Raw genomic sequence first — 18,518 nt, 5'->3', positions numbered from 1 at the left:
GAAACCTTTCTTAATTTGTTCCTTATTCATTTTAATGATTTTTCTCATTTGGCTCCCTATTTGAACATGCCCTAATGATGTGTCAATGTTAATATGTGTTTCTCTTTAGAAATATGTCGGGGAGGTGTTCAACATCATCAGTCAGCAATCCACAGCAAAACCAGGGTGTATTATAGAGCTGGATGCCATTACGGACTTTGTGAGTGTAATTAAAGAACCTTACCTTTCTCTCACTCTGATCTGTCTTATAGTAAAGAGACTGTAAACATCTTCATTAAAAGGATATTAATGGAAATTTCACCTCTGACCTAAAGAACATATTAACTCTTAATATATGTAAAAGCTATACTTTAATAAAGACCATTGGTAAGATAAAACAGTCTCCAGTAGACTTCTGAATCTCTGTGAAAGGTCAACCATGATAAAACTGGTTAGGAGGCAGTTTTCCGTTTGTCCGTGAATGTGTGTGTGTAACGCTAACACAGCTGAGTGTCAGTTTGCCTGTATTTTGTCTGCTTCTGTGTAGCTTAAAGAGCCTGTGACACGTGTTTCCCCCATCATCCAAACCCATCAATCGGAGTAAATATTGTCCCCTTGAAAACCGTTACTGAACTGATTTTGGATATTTGTACTTTGATAACCATTAATCTGCCCTTCAATTCTGACCATTTTCTGGATCTTCTCGGGGATTCTTCAAGTCCCGCCAAATTATGTGTGGCGTCATTGCGGGCACAGCGCTCCAGCTGCACCGTTCAGGATCCCAGCATCTGCATGTAAACGCACGATGGCGCACACAGCAGCAAGCTCAGACAGCGATGACAGTTTAATTTTGAACGTGTCTGAGAGCTCATATGAGGCTGAAGGATCGGTTTATGTTGTATCTGTTAGAAGTTTAGGAATTGGGTGCGTCAATATGGGCGATCATACGGTCATGTAGCCAGTGGTGGACTGGGACTAAAAATCATCCCGGGACTCTCGACCGGCCCACTTCGGTACCGCTAGTAAATTGTCAACGGGGGGAGTGGGGGATGTGCTAGTGACTTATCCGACCGGCCCACTTCGGTACCGGCCCATCGGGATTCGTCCCGATGGCCAGTCCGCCACTGCACCCAGCCCAGCCCACGTAAACTGTCAACTTTAATCAAAATTTTCAACACGATCATTTATGTTTATGTTCTCCGAATTGACATGAAAGCACTGCCAAATATGAATATACTGTAGTCAACTTCATTAAAACGTTATTAACGTGCCTAAACTCAGTAATTCACAATTTCTACGCATGACAACACACTTTGTCCGTGTTTGGCTCTCTCGCCGCACAGTGAAGCGTTCCCGCATTGACGTCACTTCCGGCTTCCCCCAAAACTTCAAAATGAGTCAAAGGAATTTCCCCGCGATGTTCGAAATTATTGATATTTATCGGAACGGTATCGCATCTTCTTTTTTAAACTGACGGTTCGAGATGACTAGTAGCCCAATATTTGATTGCACAACAGTTGTTGGGAGGCTGTCACAGGCTCTTTAATAATATCTACTGTTATTCTTTACAGCAGGGGAAGCAGACCCAGCTTCTTCATGTGTTTGAGGAGGATCTGATCCTCGGCAGTGAGAGAACGGAGGACACACAGGAAACCCCTGATTCCCCTCACACTGGTACAGACAGAATAGTGTTTTTCCACTTAAAAATGTCTATCATAAAGGTTTAGTATTTGCACCACCTTCAAACACATTCACAGTGGCACTGTTCATTCATATTCTCTCTGTTTCCCCTGCAGCCTCAAGCGATACAGCCTTCTCCGCACGTTTCTTCCTTGTTGTGGTCGAATTGACCCCGACAGGTCGCTCACTCCTCCACATGTGGCATCTTCATCTCGCTGCCCGACCCATCACCACGGGTGGGTACTTTAAACCAAATACTCTACAGGGTATGGGAAAATGTTCTTCTCACTGTCAAATAAGTAAGACAGGCTAAACAACCGTTTTTCTCAAAGAACTGGAAGCCTGACAAATTGATATTGTACATTATCAAGCAGTGTCCCACTAATGTGAAGTTGTAAAGTTTTTAATTGTTATTTTTGGACTGACCATGCTTCATTTGTAATAGTTTATGAACATCCTACAATTTATATTCAAATGAAAAATAATAACTCTAATGCTGTGTCTGTTAAAAAGTAAAGTAAATCGATGAATTCCTTTTCCCCACAGAAGAGACCTCGACGAAGAACGATGCCAGCTCAGCTTCTGATATGAACAGCTCTACGTTTAGCTTTGACACGTTCGGTTCTCCAGTACCTCAGAAGAGTAAACCCTGCACTTCAAATCTGCAGAGTGCCTGTCGCCTCAGCCTCACAACACACAGGCTCTACAGCCAAGAGATGGCTCTGCCAGAAGGGGTGGAGGCCATCAGTGTGACTCCTTCAGCAGGTGAGGGACAATGAGGACACGCACTCGTGCACGTAATACAAAAGTCTGTGAACAGCACCTTGTAGTGACATGCAGTTTCGAGCACACAGACCCTGAGTACAACACGATACTTTTTAAGTATGACAAAATGTAGAACCACAGTGATTATTAATTATGGTAGTTGCAGTATTGTGATCATTTGTAATAAATAAAACAAGATGCAGTTAAGCCAGTATAATAGCCCAGCACAGATGTGGACACTTAGCAGATTTTATAGGCATTTACAGACACCAGTATTGAGTAAGGTGCACATTTGTTGTTGCCAGGGGAACTTCATTTCTGAAGAAATTGGCCTTAAGTTAGAAAGTGATTGAAAACATTGACCTGAATAACCTTTTCGCAAACATATTGACATTCTGACTAAGAAAGAGCTATTGATCCAGAAAGAGTTTTTTTCTGTTTTTTGTAACTATTAAATATTTTTCATACTGACAAACATGGGGATATTTTTCAGCAGTTTATACAGGGCTTGGAATTGTTTTTAGAAAGTTATCGAGAAAGCCCACAAAATATCCAAAATACACAGGCTTTTTCTAACTATGCAATCGCCTCAGTCCTATATACATTTAGACAGTTTATAAACTGTTTTAATGTTGCTATCTGCACAGCCTATAGCCTAACTAAACCTTTTTGAAACTGAAAAACTTCAAAGAAGTTCACAAAAAGTTATAGTCTGAAAGCAAATTACATTTTGTAATTAAAACTTCATGCAGAATAACAATCTTCTTCTTTGCAGGTCACCTGAGCGCATCATGCTCTCTGCCAGCTGATCGTCTGCCTTACCTGCTCGCTACTTCCTGTTCAGATGGAAAGGTGCGTTTCTGGAGGTGTACAGTCATGGAGCCTTCAAGTATGGACAACCTGCTGTACCAGTGGGAAGAGTGGCCTCTGCTGGTGGAGGGAATGCTTCCTAACAGCAGCGCAGTGAGCGTGCAAGGTCATCCCATAGAGGTGAGTTGCTGCCACTCGGGACGGATCGCAGTCGCCTACAGGCAGACACCAAACTCCCCTCTCAACTCAACACCTTACCTGAACTCTCAGGCACTTTTGACTTGTCCTCCTACTCTGGCCTCCTCCCCTTTTATAAACAGTAACAACACCCACATGACCCCAACTGTGACTGTACAGCATAGCCCAAATCTCACCCCCAGCCCCAACCAAGCAAACACCAATGAGCCACTGGTCCACATCAGCATCTTTCAGTGCGAGTCCACTGGTGGCTCACAGTGGATTCTAGAGCAGACCATAGTCCTGGACAGCACAGAAAGTGCCAATATCCCAGGTGCCATGGACTGTCCTATACCTAACCAGTACTGTCCTGCCTCTAGTAGTGCGAGTCTGGTTCATTTGGACTGGGTCTCGCAAGAAGACGGGTCACATGTCCTCACTGTTGGTATCGGCACGAAGATTTATATGTACGGCCGTCTCTCTGGGAAACCTCCAGAACTGGGTTTGTCATCAGAGGCCAGTAGAGACCTGAGCTCGTCCCGCCTAGTTCTGCTGCGCTCAGTCAATCTGGTCTCCTCTGTGGAAGGCTCCTTACCCATTCCTGTGTCCCTCTCCTGGGTGAGAGATGGCATTTTGGTAGTAGGCATGGACTGTGAGATGCACGTCTACTCCCAGTGGCAGCCCCCGGCCCCACTCAAAGCCAGCGTTGCCCAGGACACAGACATGAGCAGCAGCGTCTCCTCCATCATCTCTGCCGTCAGACAGAGCCAGGAGGAGGGGCTCAGCTCTGGGGCCCCCATGTCTACACTGGCCCCTCCAAAAAGGGCCCTGACGAGATCCATGATGAGTCTTGCTCAGAAACTCAGTGGGAAGAGAACAGCTTACGACCTGCCGCTGGAGAAGGAAGATTCTGGGCTTTTTGAAGCAGCTCACCAACTCTTTCCCACTCTGCCCCAGTACCACCCTGTACAGCTGCTGGAGCTCATGGATCTCGGGAGGGTACGTTCGATAAATTACTTAACTAATGTCTTATCTTTTCTTTTGGTGATTTCCTTCCATAAAATCACTCGGCTCAGTTTTATTAGATTATTACAATTCATAAAGTGTGAAGCAGAAATAACACAAACTTAAACATTTTACAAAATAATGAAAAATTCACATGTTCACCCTTTGTTGTGACTTATCATTTTAAATATATATTGTCACATCATCTGTCTATCTAAGGTTCACCGTGCCAAAGCCATCCTGTCCCATCTGGTGAAATGCATTGCTGGAGAAATTGTAGCTCTTAAAGACAGTACGACCAACCCTGAGAAACGCCTGCGCTCTCGAACCATCAGCGCCGGAGGGAGCACGGCCAGAGACTCCAAACTGTTCAGCAAAGCAGAGAACTCCCCCCCTGACTACACAGAGATAAGCTCCATCCCTCCGCTGCCTCTCTACGCCCTGCTGGCAGCCGATGATGAGGACACGTCACCTAAACCTGGTGAGGGTTCAACTTGTGGTTTAATAATAATAATAATAATAATTATCCTCAAAGTGTAAGAGACTGAGAATAATATCCCACTCTTTGGTGAGAGTCCTGCTCTTTGCTATTTTATGACAATCTACTCTTATGAAATGCATATCTTGTATAATTTATCTCCGTCTTGTGTCCACCTACAGACAAAGTGAGCAGTGTGAGTGGAGACAGTGGGCACGGTTCTAGTCACGCTGATGTCTATGATGAGCTCTTTCAAGCGCCCAGCATCGTGGATCTGGACCCTCTGGAAGATGATCAAGAGGAAACGGGAAACAAGGTCCGTTTCTGTTGACTTATGCTTGGTTACAATCATTTTTAAAAATGAGAGTGGACGGCAACATTTTTGGCTCTTTTGGTACTTGAGTTAAAAAACTTAGATATGCATAATTGCGCATGTCAAGGTTCATTTTATACATACTGCTGCCTTAAAAGCCCACGACAGCCCTAGCTAATGCATACAGAATCTATCCTTGTGATGGTTAGGTCTCTAGATATTGCCAAAAGATTTACACATTTAGAAAAGCTTGTATATTCAATACATTACATTTGTTTTGAGTTTCAGCCATGACATATTCTCTGTTTTATCCTTATTTCCTGTCCCTCTCTATTTTATTAAACAAATAAAAAATGCAATTCAAATCATTTTACAGACTGTCCTGTCTTATTTCCTATCTGTAGGTTATTGACCTGTCGCAGTACAGTCCGACATTCTTCGGTCCAGAGCATGCTCAGGTTCTGTCCAGTCACCTCCTGCATTCCAGTTTGCCCGGACTGACCCGTATGGAGCAGATGTCTCTCATGGCGCTGGCCGACACCATCGCCACCACAAGCACAGACCTCAAGGACAGCCAAGGCAAGAGCAAAGGTACATCAGGAAAAGGATACAACCAATAAGGCCTCTTGAAATAGATAGACCCGCAGAAGAGAAGTGCTTCACAACATCATGTAAATAGGTTTAGAGGTTGTAATAAGAGCTGTCTGATTGACCAGGTGGAGAGACGCTGGATGAGTGCGGTCTGAAGTTCCTGCTCGCCGTCAGACTCCACACCTTCCTCTCTACCTCGCTGCCTCCAGCACACCGAGCACAGCTGCTACGGCAAGGTAACGTGGGGAAGTGGGTTTCAAATAGCTTTCATTGGGGGCATTTCATAGCTGACACACAATATATTCAACTCATTGTACAGGGCAAAACTAATAGAAATATACATGTTCTAATCCAACAAGAACTACCTTTATGTTCCTAAAAATGGGCAAATATTGTCTAAAATCTCTATCATATTTTCCCCTTGTATGATTTTGCAAGACTTAACTTTAGTTTCAAGGTTGCTGCCTGAAGATTTGTCGCCCTGCACCCTACTTTTGGATATAGATCTATTGTCCACCTAGGTATCATAGAGGTATTTCTATAAAGAACTCTAAAGCTAGGCCAAGGAGGTTACTGATGTCTCCATTGTAGATCTTTGACAGTAAATGTCTAAGCAAAAAAGGTGAACAAGAGGCTCTTCATCGATGTACACTACGATATCAATTCTCAATGACCCCTTGCACAACATTGCAGCTGGATGATGCAACTCACTGCTTTTAATATATACTGCACACCTGCTTTTAGTCACTAAACAGTGTTGATACTCTACTTATGAAATACAGAATCTTCTCCCTTTTCCATTCTTTAATTTGTTTCCTTCTCTCTTCAGGCCTGTCAACATGTCACTATGCCTGGGCCTTCCACTCCGAGGCTGAGGAGGAGCTGCTGAACATGCTGCCTGCTCTACAGAAGGGAGAGCCCACCTGGCCGGAGCTGCGCTCCATGGGCGTGGGCTGGTGGCTGCGCAGCACCAACAAGTTACGCAAGTGTATAGAGAAGGTGAGGCGTCCAGTGACAGTAGTTAACTAATGAATGCACTCAGTAGAGATCTGTCAGGTGTCTCTGCCGTTTGTCCCCTGTCTAGACGAAAGTACATCAGACGCATTCTTCTCTCCTATGTGAAAAATCCTTTTAAAGATGCTCAAATCCAATAAGTTGTCACATAAAGGCTTTGAAGGTTGGCCATTAGTGTTAGCTCTATCTACTGCATATTGATTGCTTCATTTATGAATAAAGTGCCATCAGGTAGGTGAAAATGACATTTAGCTGAGGTTTCTATCAAATAAAAAGGGGTGAGCTTAATGTGTGTTTTCCTCTGTGTTGTCAGGTTGCCAAGACTTCTTTACAGAAAAACAATGATCCTCTGGATGCAGCTATATTTTACCTCGCAATGAAGAAGAAGGCAGTGGTCTGGGGATTGTACAGGTAGGAAAAACTGTTATTTCATATAAAATCAATCTATTCCCCCTGCCTTTAGAAACAAGATTGTTTCTGTCAGATAACTAAAGATCTATGACACAAGTATTGTTGTTTTGAATTCATAATGTCTTTCTCTCCAGATCTCAGAGGAATGCCAAAATGACAGAGTTCTTCCGCAACAACTTCAGTGAGGACAGGTGGAGGAAGGCAGCTCTGAAGAACGCCTTTTCTCTGTTGGGGAAGCAGCGGTTCCAGCATTCTGCAGCCTTCTTCCTTCTAGCCGGCTCCCTAAAGGATGCTGTGGAGGCAAGTGGAAAATAGACACACTGTTTGCAAGAAGACTTGTTTCGTTCAACTGCGGGTTCCACTTGTCAGCCTGCCTACCTGAGTTAGAAACCCTGCTTTCAGTCAAGTGCTCATTTTAAGCATTGTACGCTCGTCTTTTTTTCCAATAATTCCGAGTCAAGGATAGTGTTTGACTGCTTATTAAAAGCGGAGAAACCACATTCACATAAACAGATCTTGGCTGCAGTATTCCTGTAACGTGTGGCATCCTTTTTTATGATTTGAAACGGCTCAATAGATTCCCACAGGGGCTTCTTTGTCAAGCGCTTTTAGCACAGTGCAGAATTATTGATGTTGGCGAATTTACTCTTGGGTGTTGCTGTCTATCCGGCTTTTGTGAGAAGCATGTTGATATATTTATAAACCAGCATCAACACATTCTTGTTAAAGCCCTGTGAATGGGGACACTACCCACTACCTTCATTTCTTGAAAATATACTTGCATCATTTTTGTTTGTTAATTTGTACAATTGCGTATCATTATGCGTTATTAAAAGAAAAGCTGTAGTTTAAACGATTTACATAGCTGTACTAGGTTTACTGCTATTTATGCTGGTTAGGTTAAGCCACAAAAACACACACAAATCTCCATCTTTTTGCTCACATATCAAGAGGGATGCTCCGGTCATCTTGTTTGCTTAGCCCTTAGTTCATCTAAGGACATTTCTCTTTTGAACATCCCTGAAGCAATGAGTCACATTATTTAATCTGTGAGTTACTGGAGCTTCTCTGAGCACTTTATGTAAATGAGTGTCACCCAGGTAAAGGGCTATCATTGACTTTGACTCCGTGGATGGGAGGTAGTCTCATTAAAATGCAGCTCACACCTCACCAGTTGGGAGCAACAACAACAATTTCAGCTATTAACTCTTTGCATTGCGCTGAGACTTTATTTCTAGCATTATTTTTTGCTTATTTTCTTTCTTTTTCTACAGATAAACAAACCAGAAAGCTATACCTTCTAATATTAATTATTCCTTCTTTGTCCTGAATACACATTAATTGTCTGCTTATCTCACACAATTCAGGTCTGTGTCAAATGCTCGGAAAGCTTTTTTGAAATGAGAACAGTCAGTGAAGAAATGCTTTTTCTCCTCCTCCAGGTGTGTATAGAGAAAATGCAGGACCTACAGCTTGCACTGGTGATCTCCAGATTGTATGAGTCCGAGTTTGAAACAGCATCCACCTACAAAAAGATCCTCCGGAGAAATGTTCTGGGACAAGACAAGCTGGTTTGTGTACATCCTCCTGAAGCTTGTGTTTTCACTGCACATCTTCATTAAACTGTACACTGTTGTTTGACTCTCCAGCATTTTGCTAATTAACGAACAGCAGAAACCATAATGAGCCATTGTAATTCTCTCCAAATGTCAGATTCCCGCCCAGAAGGATCCGTTCCTGCGTAGCATGGCTCACTGGGTCCTGGAGGACTACAGCAGAGCGTTGGACACTCTCCTCGAGCAGCCTGCTGACAGAACCAGCTCCCAGTCCACGGAAAGCAAATGTGACACCGGTAGGTCCGCAGTGCTCTGCTTTTATTATTCCTCCACTCCATTCAAATGTATAATTAGGAAGGTAGAATGGGGGACTTCAAAGCAAATATAAACGTGTGTTTTGTTCTTATTATGCTAAAGTTTCACTCTTTATCTAATACTCAAAAAAATGCGTTGAAATACCTTATATGGAAGAGAAAAAGAAAATAATTTTTAGTAGAATCTGACAGTTTCAAATATCGAAATCTTAGAGTCGATGTAGTGTGTACTCCCTGAAGCCTTTAAGATATTTGAATGCTCAAATTTCCAAGCTGTGGACCTCTGTCGCCTGTCAGCGCAACTTACATGATGCCATTTTTAAAAAATGAAGGGCGGTGCCGGCCGGCCGTCAACGGCCCGCTGACGACCGGACGTTCTGTGATTCTCCAGAACACACAGATGGCCAGTCCGCCCCTGTATTCCACCGGGTCGCCGCGGTGCAGACGGACCCCGTGGAATACAGGGTCTACTGCGTTTAGGAACCGTTAAACAGAACCGAAATGGTGTATTTTGTATGGGTACCCGGTACCAGGCATTTTCTTATCGGTTCTCATCTGGAACCGAGTTTCGGTTCCCAACCCTAATTAGGAGCCAAACCAGTCCCAGAGTCACATCTCTGTGGTACATGTGTTTCATTAATAAAGTTCTCAAAGCCCATTCTTATAAATTTACAGAGCAGGAAACACTGGCTTAAATTGAAATGGTTCCTCTACTTTAGGGATTAGGTGCGGTCCTTGCTGGTTTTCAGTATGAGTCATACAGACATGGTTTCTGTCAGTCAGCGGCTCTCAATAAGATGACTGTTTTTGAACTAGTATCTCCACTCTTTACCAAGCTTTAAGTAAACACAGAGGGCAGTTTTTCAGTGTTTAAGTGCTTACATGGTTGGATGCCTCAATTTGTTGAGAAGTTGAATGAAAATACAGCTCAATTTCTGTCTCGAACTAAAACACAGCTTGTTTTTGCTGGTACTTTAGGCTCCTCTTCAGTGTCTGTCTGTAACCCTGAGGTTTTCAACTTTTACACCTACCTTCGAACCCACCCACTCCTCCTTCGCCGCCACTTTGGCTCCTCGGAGAAGGCTAAAGTTGGACTGACCGCTGAGCGCCGCAGGGCAGACTCCATCAGCCTGGAGGAGAGGAGACTGTTTTTTACAGCTGCTTACGCACACCTTCAGGCTGGGTGCCCCATGCTGGCACTTGAAGTCCTCTCCAAGATGCCCAAAGTCCGCAAGCATTCCAAACTCCCACACCATGAGGGTGCAGGCATCGCGGCTGAACTCAGCGTTGGGAGCAAAGATGGACAAGGTTCAGAGCAGGACTGGTCTCAGTCGGCTCTGAACGGCTACGAGTCAGACAGGAACAGCTTGTGCAACAGCCACTCAGATTCAGTGTTGAGTTTTGACTGGACCGGCCAGCCGTCGATGACACATCCTGATGAGCCCCTGGAGCTGAAATGGGAAAGTGACAAAGATGATGAAGAAGATGAGGATGAAGAAGAAACAAAAAATGGTAAGAGTGGCAGAACTGAAGACGGCAGCAGTGTGTTTCAGGATGCGCAGGATGCCATGTCGCCGCTCATGGAGACTGTGCCAGGAGAGGAGAGCGAGGATGACTTCCTCGCTCCTTCTAATGACATCTTGGCGGCCCAGCTGAAGTTCACCGCCTGCCTGAAGATCATGACCAATGAGCTGCGGACACTGTCCACGGGCTATGAACTGGATGGAGGGAAGCTACGTTACCAGCTCTACCAGTGGCTAGAGAGAGAGGTAATGGCACACACATGATTAAACACTTAAACATACTAAAAGGTCAACTCCATAATATTTAAGTTAGCCACATATTATATTTATTAATCCGAGCACTCGCATTCATGTAGCACCAACAGTTCTTAATATTAGTTTAATTTATGAACGGTATAAAATCAGCAGGGAGAGAAGCATATAAACAGCTGTTTGCCTCTCATCTATGTCTCTCTTGTTGACTGTTTGTCTGTTTTCTCAGTGGTTTGTAACAATTGGAGGAAATTCAGTTGGTCCAAAAAGTGATATTCACACAGATCTCTCTCATCTTTAAGTTCATTGTTTTAAGATCTGATCTCTGTTAGTACATATAAACATCATATTGATGATAATTCTAGAGAGTTTCTCTTGTGAATTTCTTCTGTTTGCAATGTGGTAAAACGTTTTGTCTTTCTCTCCAACATATGCAGGACAAATTGAACCCAATATATATTTTGTATCTTTCTAACCCAGGTCGTGGCTCTCCAGCGTTGCTGCAGCTACAAGCCCTGCTTGCCAGAGCTGTCTGTCTCCGGGCTGGGCGAGGAGGAACAGGTGGGCGTTCATAGTGGAGGCTTATAGATTTGTCCGATGTTCATGACAAAAATCAATGCAACACAACGGAACAGTTTGTCTTGACACAGTTTGAAACATTGTAAATTGAAAAGATTGTAGCACTGTTGACCTCGGATATCTCAACTGCTGCAGAACATTTTCTTCTATTTCAGTTTGAAGAGCAAATCGAATTATAAATGGATTAACATTCAATTCTAGCTATGTATTTAAAATAAATACATGTCATAGACCTGCTACTTTATTCATTGTTGACAGAACACATTAAGGTCTGTGTTGTCAGCTGGAAGACTTTGGCTTATTTATGTTGGTATTGATAAATCTGACTATGAAACTAATAAAGTAAATATTTTCCAGCCGGGGAGCCCTCGTGCTGACATCCAGAGGAGCAGGTGGCACTGGCTGCAGAGCAACCAGCCCCTACTGAGGATGTTTCTGAGCTACTGCAGTTTACATGGCTCCCACGGAGGAGGACTGGCCTCTGTGCGCATGGAGCTCATTCTGTTGCTTCAAGAGTCTCACCAGGTAATTACAAATAAAAATGCAAACTAGCAGCTGCTGACTCTTTTGAGCGGCTAAAGTTAGTACGGCTCTGTCGTTGATGTCACTGTAATAAATGAAGTTGCTGATGAAATGGATAAAACAATTAGTCTCTTCATCGATAAGTCACTTAATATGGTATTCTTTTTTTTTTGTTATACTTACTGTATACTACTGCCATTATGAACGGCGCCCGGGGAGCAGTGTAGGGAACGGTGCCTTGCTCAGGGACACCTCGGTAGCACTTGGTTTTTCCGGGACTTGAACTGGTGACCTTCCAGTTGCCAAGCCAAGTCCCTATAACATTCGGAAATCCTTTCCTAGTCTGCTTTTATTTTTGTATCTTTTAACATTAAAGAATGAAATATCTCTGAATAAAAGGGACAGACGACTTATCACCAAATATTTTCCAATTAAATTTAAGAGGCTGATCAGTTATACATTTACAGCGTGCCTGATTCTCCTTAATAAAGGTTGTGCAGCCTCACCAAATCTTATAAGTCAGTTGGTCTGAACATACCTGACTCGACAGATGTTAAAAAAACGTTTTGAAACACCCAAACCAATGAGCAGCATGTAAACACATTCACACTGGAAAGCAGAGCTGCAGTATTTTTCGAACAGGTCAGAGAAAGATGAACATGAAACCATCTGAAACGCACACTTACTCACTCAGACCCACTCATCGTGCGCTGGCGATAGTCTGAGTACTGGGCTGGCAGGTTGTGCTGATTCTCCGAGCTCCTGAGGGAGACCTTGCCTTAGGCTTACTTATCGAAGAGTCAAATTTCAGGAGGTAAACAACTCTCTTGAATGAACGAACCGTCAACTAGCAACGGGAGTTCTGTCTACTCTTCCTTTGATTCTGAAATCAAAGCAGTTGTTGTCCCAGCTCTGGTCCCATTGGCTGTCAAGTTTCTCTATTGTTGTCGAGGAAATGTCAGAGTTTTTCTTTTCGTTAAACTTCACTCGGTCTGTAGAGCTTCTGTTTTGGGAAGGTTAGTGACAACTGAATGTTATTCATCAAGCGTGACGAACATAAGCCTGTGGTATTCTTGCACACAGAGAGTCATGTTCAGGGATGGAGTAAACGCAGACAAAACCAAGCACCCCATCGTTGCTATCTCTTCTTTTTAGGTCTTAAATGTCATTCACACAAGCACTGGAAAACACGTCATAGAACTCTCTCAGTATTAGATGTTCTATGACTTGTTCTGTCTCAGGAACAGGCTTTTGTTTCACAGATCAAAGCATCACCTCTTTTATCCCCGGTCCCTTTGAGAGCTGTCTCTTTTACCCTGTAGAAAAAGGATTGATCAAGTTGAGATATCTGCTCTTACTTTTAAGGCTAACTGTGGTGTGAGGTTGACTTGTGGTTATGCAGTTGTCCCTTTGCATAGGTGCTATGAGTCTTCATTGTGAACACTTAAATATTTGTTGTTGTTACACATAATGTACATTGTCAAAACTAGCATTTGTATTAGTGTACCTGTAGACACCTTGCACTCTGATTCCCCCCCCACAGGATGACTCCCTGCAGGCGGTGATGCCATGTTGCCAACCAACATCCATCCCCCTCCTGATGGCCTGCACGGCAAACGTAAAGACGGTGGTGGCCAATCCCATCGTCTACCTGACCAACCTGGCTCATGACATCTTACAGACCATCAATTCACTGGACTCTCCTCCACACCCTGATGTTGTCAACAATGAGGTAAGGATGGATAATATAAGCGTATCGCAGATATATGGGTGTCATCATACAGTATATGTTGGCTACTAACTAATAATAATCTGCAGTACAGATATGAAACATATGTTGGAGGTTTTGAGGAAACATGGCCACAAAATTAAATTTTCAACTGTAAAAGGTACATTTCAGAGTTCTTTTTAAATGTTTGTGTGTTTAATTGACTTTTTGCGTACTTAAAACTTTATTTAATGCGTTGGATTTCCCTTTATTTCAGATCTATGTGATGCACACATTGGCTGCCTCCCTGTCCGCCTGTATCTATCAGTGTCTGTGTGATGGACACACCCACAGGTTAGTGTCCCAAGCTGGGATATTAAGATATTGAGCATCTGGGCTGTCATGTCACAGGGAGGAGGGGGTACATCTGCAGCTTCATAGTGAACTTTATTGCATCATTAACCCTTGAGCCATCTACTTATTTTGCACATTTAAGGGAACATATTTTTGCCTATCCCAAGAACCCAGTGTCTCATTTAGCCTGATTGAGTTCAAAATGTGCATCTTCTTCATAGCTTCTCTCCGACCGAGCTTCTTGAATTCTTTATATGACCTAAGTGATGATTACTTTGATACATTCTTTTTTAATTTCCTGCCACATTCACCTTGACCCCATAACAGCTCTATAGACACTGGATTATTTATCAAGAGTGATCTGACTTTCCTATTCTTCGCATTAGCATTTGAAAGACAAAATGATGTGTGTGTGTGTGTGTGTGTGTGTGTGTGTGTGTGTGTGTGTGTGTGTGTGTGTGTGTGTGTGTGTGTGTGTGTGTGTGTGTGTGTGTGTGTGTGTGTGTGTGTGTGTGTGTGTGTGTGTGTGTGTGTGTGTGTGTGTGTGTGTGTGTGTGTGTGTGTGTGTGTGTGTGTGTGTGTGTGTGTGTGTGTGTGTGTGTGTGTGTGTGTGTGAAAACTTATTGGAGCAGAATAATAAGAGAAAAGGGGGAAGGGACATGTCTACTGGTAACCAAGCTAAAAGAAAATGCACACATCTTAAGTCAAACATTACAAATATAATAAAGTAGAAAAGGCTTTTCAAGATGACTTTGTTTATGGAAAACGTCTCAGCGTCTCAGCACATGCCCTAGGCTGTTTTACAAAGTGCTATGGTGGTGTGATTTAGGACATTGATAGAGAAGAACATGTTGGTCACTTGTCTGATGTGATCGTGTTCAAAATGATTAATGATATTCCCAAGGGTGTTGTTTGTCACCCTTATTGTACATTTTAATTAGATGTTTGTTAAAGACGTGTATGTACTATAAACTCCAATCACTTTGACAAAAACCCAGTGGGATCTTAACTTTGGATGGGTGGTTGCGTGTGTTTGTATTACAGCTGTGCTGCTGTGTGACTTCCTGTCATGCTTCTGCCAGACTGTTTGATGTTGTACCAATCATTTGTATTTATGCTTGACCAGACTGGGACCTTTAAAGCAACAGTGTTGTGACCCCAGAGATAGTTTTGCTTGTATGGATTAAAAGATTTGTAAGAAAGACAGTTTTTAGAGAAAACATTTATTATTCTTTCAGCAAAAAAAACGCAGTGGATTGCTGAACTTGTGCTTCTGTGTCTTTCTCTTGGGTGTGCAAGAGAGACACAGGGATAAGAGTGTGTGATTTTTGAAAAAGTATTTCAGGACATAGGTTGCTATGGTTTAGAATAGAGTTTCCACCACGTTGGCAGTGTTTTGATACATGTCATGCTCTTTACTGTCGGTTTACATGTTAATTCAGTTTAATTGTGTTGGTACTTCTATATCACAGTATATAGATATAGAGGATACTGTGACTTTACATTTGCTGTGCTTTCTGTTGCATCATACAATTCTTTTTTTATTCAAATTTGTTCTGAGAAATCCAGACAGACTCTGGACCACTTCTTCTGAATAAAGTTCCCTTGGTCTTTTAGATTCTTTTCGATGTGGAGTCTACGGTTGATGTTTTTTAGCAGAGGCTTAAAGTGGATTTATTGGATGTTGAAAACTTAAAGGTGGGGTAGGTAAGAATGGAGAACAGCTCGAATGCGCTAGAATTTGAAAATACACAACCGAAAGAAATCTGCCCCTTCCTTCAGACTTCCTCACAGAGCCCCTCCTTCAACACACACGAACGCGCACATGACCAATGAGGGCACGAGATGGAAGGCTGACAGGCAGGTAGGCCATCCAGTTATTTTAGCCGGGCCGGCTCAGATGATCGGTCGTGCTTTTTACAGCGCCACGGCTTCCACAGATTACATTTTTGCACTTAAGATATTCATTGCTATCGGGATGTTAAGAGCATTCCATGGAATATAACAAAAAGTGTTTCTGAAATAAATGACATACCCCACCTTTAATAGATTCCCTGCCGTGTTATACATCCCATATTCCCTGTTGTATTTCTTCTGCAAGAATCCAAGGTTTTTGTGTGTGCACTAGTTGAAAAGCAACTTGACGTGAGAAATTGAGTACTGAATCTTCCGTCATCAGAAAGCTTTTTCTTCTCTACCACCAAACAGCATAGATGGGTCGCTAGCCGGAGATAAAGCCATTAGTATTTCATATCTTGACAGAACAGAGCTTGTTGACTCTAACTTTGAAAACATCATCTCTGAATTCAGATCAAAGTTAAAACTTTTAGACGTTTTATATATTTACACCACTAAAATACATATTTGAAATTCCACTTTTCAGTCAAACCTTGAATGTTTAATATGTGTCCTCATACTGTCTTGTGTGCTTGCTTTCTTTTGTCTCCCTCAGCCATGTGAACCACTTCACAGGAATCGTGTATCAGAGTGTTTTGCTATCTCAGAAGCAGCCTGCCCGAACCGTCAGCATGGACGAGTCCGTTCAGCCCAACACCCCCCCCGCACAGTGGCCAGGTAATTCAGCCAACACTAACCTCAGCTTAACCAGCATTAAAAGAGAAAAGCATATTTCTCTATCTTAAACAAGTAGAAGACCCAAACGAACAATGTATTCGTCCAACTGTCAGTAGTACTATTAACTGCCTTATAACTGCGAATGGATCTGGCACTTCCTACATCCAGGACATGGTTAAACCGTACACCGCAGCACGTGCACTCCGCTCTGCATCGGCCAAACAGCTCGCTGCACCCGCACTGCGAGGGGGACCCAAGTTCCCATCAGCAAAAACACGTGGGTTTGCTATCCTGGCTCCAAAATGGTGGAATGAGCTCCCCATTGAAATCAGGACAGCAGATAGCTTACACATCTTCCGGCGCAGACTGAAAACTCATCTCTTTAGACTCCACTTCGAGCGATAGAATTACTAACAAAGCACTTATATACTAATAAAGGGCTGGCTTATCTAAAGCCAGTTGAGTAGCACTTGAAATGTTTGGCTCTATGAAACCTGATGTACTTATATGATTCTGTTTGCTTCAAGATTGTATCTTCCTGGTCGAATGCACTTATTGTAAGTGGCTTTGGATAAAAGCGTCAGCTAAATGCAATGTAATGTAATAACTGCCATTTATAGTGAATATGTAAAGCTTGATAATAAGAACATTTAAAAAAGGCTTAATATTATCTTAAACAAGCGGTTGTTTTGAGAACATGAGCACACATTGCGTTTGCAGACGAGAAGTTTGAGTGTACAGCAGCTAGATGGTGTATTTTGGATTGATCAAATATCCGACGCTGCTTATGTTCATTCAAATAAATGAAGATGCCACCCAGTGCAGCGATGTGGCTCACGCCTGTTAGAAAGATCAATTCATTGTTGTCTTTTACCTTTTTATGGCATTGGTTTGCAAAAGGAAAACATTAGTATTATCAGCTTTTTTTGCTAAAGTATTAATGAAAATGTTTGGGATATTGCACATTTTAACATATTTATATACATATAAAAAACAACTGTGTCCCTTTGTTTGCTGGTTTTTGTCTGGCAACTGAAACTAAATCAACAGCCTTCTCTTTTGAATAATCCTTTTAAGGAATTGATCAATAAGTGGACATATTTGGCTTTACATTCTGCTTTCCCTCATTTTACAGGCAAATTGGGTTTTGTTTACATTTTTTGCATCTTTGTGCATTGTATATTTAATTGAGTTGGCTCAATATCTTTGGTCAGCTATTTTTAAATAATGCAGTATTTTTTGTTTACCCATTGAAAATATTTATTAAAAGCTGTTCCTTCTCCTTCCCCACTGCTCCGCCTCCCTTGCTTCTCTCCAGGTATCGCCTCCCTGATTCGCCTGTTGAGCTCGGCAGGCGAGGAGAGCCAGCCAGGCTTAGCTGTGCTGCTCTGTGAGATCGTGACTGCTGTCTTCCTCAGTCTATTTGTTCACGGCATGGCCACTCACTCAAGCAACGAGCTGTTCCGCATCGTGGCCCACCCTCTCAACAGCCAGCTTTGGGTGTCAGTGTTCGGAGGAGGCGCTCGGACCCCTGTCATAGAGAAACCCACCAGCCCCACAAGAACACCGCCACCAGGTTGGAAAGGATCTGATCTAGTTTTCCTTCTCACAGTCTTCCTTAGTAACTTTCTCTCTGTGAGGGTTTTTCTGGAGGTGACCCAGCAGCTAAATCCAATCAGTTCTGCTCAATTAATCGGGTTCTTGTCTGTAGGTCAAAGTGAAATCCATTAACCTATTGGTGTGGGAGCTTTTTCCCTCACACTCTCTGTGCTACTCTTATGGTTGGCAGGAAACCTAACCTACTATACCTTCTGGCTATTTGACCAAATGTCTACAACAAACTACTTTTCTTGTACATATTTACGATTACATTTCAACATCTAAAGCTAATGTCATTATCATAAGCCATGAAA

General features: G+C 42.7%; 1 protein-coding gene across 3 annotated transcripts in view; it reads left to right on the top strand.

Annotated features, from left to right (window-relative positions):
* Positions 1-18,518, top strand: part of dmxl1 (Dmx like 1) — a 53,520-nt gene that overhangs the window by 15,548 nt on the left and 19,454 nt on the right. For all 3 annotated transcript variants that reach the window (XM_079686800.1, XM_079686801.1, XM_079686799.1), the window contains exons 15-35: positions 110-199; positions 1,551-1,653; positions 1,776-1,895; positions 2,206-2,424; positions 3,200-4,410; positions 4,636-4,897; positions 5,077-5,210; positions 5,612-5,798; positions 5,924-6,034; positions 6,628-6,797; positions 7,126-7,223; positions 7,358-7,523; positions 8,666-8,794; positions 8,937-9,075; positions 10,072-10,862; positions 11,349-11,429; positions 11,805-11,972; positions 13,513-13,701; positions 13,955-14,031; positions 16,484-16,605; positions 17,924-18,181. In XM_079686800.1, coding sequence (XP_079542926.1) covers positions 110-199; positions 1,551-1,653; positions 1,776-1,895; positions 2,206-2,424; positions 3,200-4,410; positions 4,636-4,897; positions 5,077-5,210; positions 5,612-5,798; positions 5,924-6,034; positions 6,628-6,797; positions 7,126-7,223; positions 7,358-7,523; positions 8,666-8,794; positions 8,937-9,075; positions 10,072-10,862; positions 11,349-11,429; positions 11,805-11,972; positions 13,513-13,701; positions 13,955-14,031; positions 16,484-16,605; positions 17,924-18,181 — 4,825 coding nt within the window. The remainder of the gene's footprint in view (positions 1-109; positions 200-1,550; positions 1,654-1,775; positions 1,896-2,205; positions 2,425-3,199; positions 4,411-4,635; positions 4,898-5,076; positions 5,211-5,611; positions 5,799-5,923; positions 6,035-6,627; positions 6,798-7,125; positions 7,224-7,357; positions 7,524-8,665; positions 8,795-8,936; positions 9,076-10,071; positions 10,863-11,348; positions 11,430-11,804; positions 11,973-13,512; positions 13,702-13,954; positions 14,032-16,483; positions 16,606-17,923; positions 18,182-18,518) is intronic.

The sequence above is a fragment of the Notothenia rossii genome (assembly GCF_949606895.1).
Source record: "Notothenia rossii genome assembly, chromosome: 6".
In the NCBI taxonomy this organism is placed as follows: domain Eukaryota; kingdom Metazoa; phylum Chordata; class Actinopteri; order Perciformes; family Nototheniidae; genus Notothenia; species Notothenia rossii.
The sequence above is the reverse complement of the archived record's forward strand: the minus strand, read 5'-3'. Positions and strand labels throughout refer to the sequence as shown.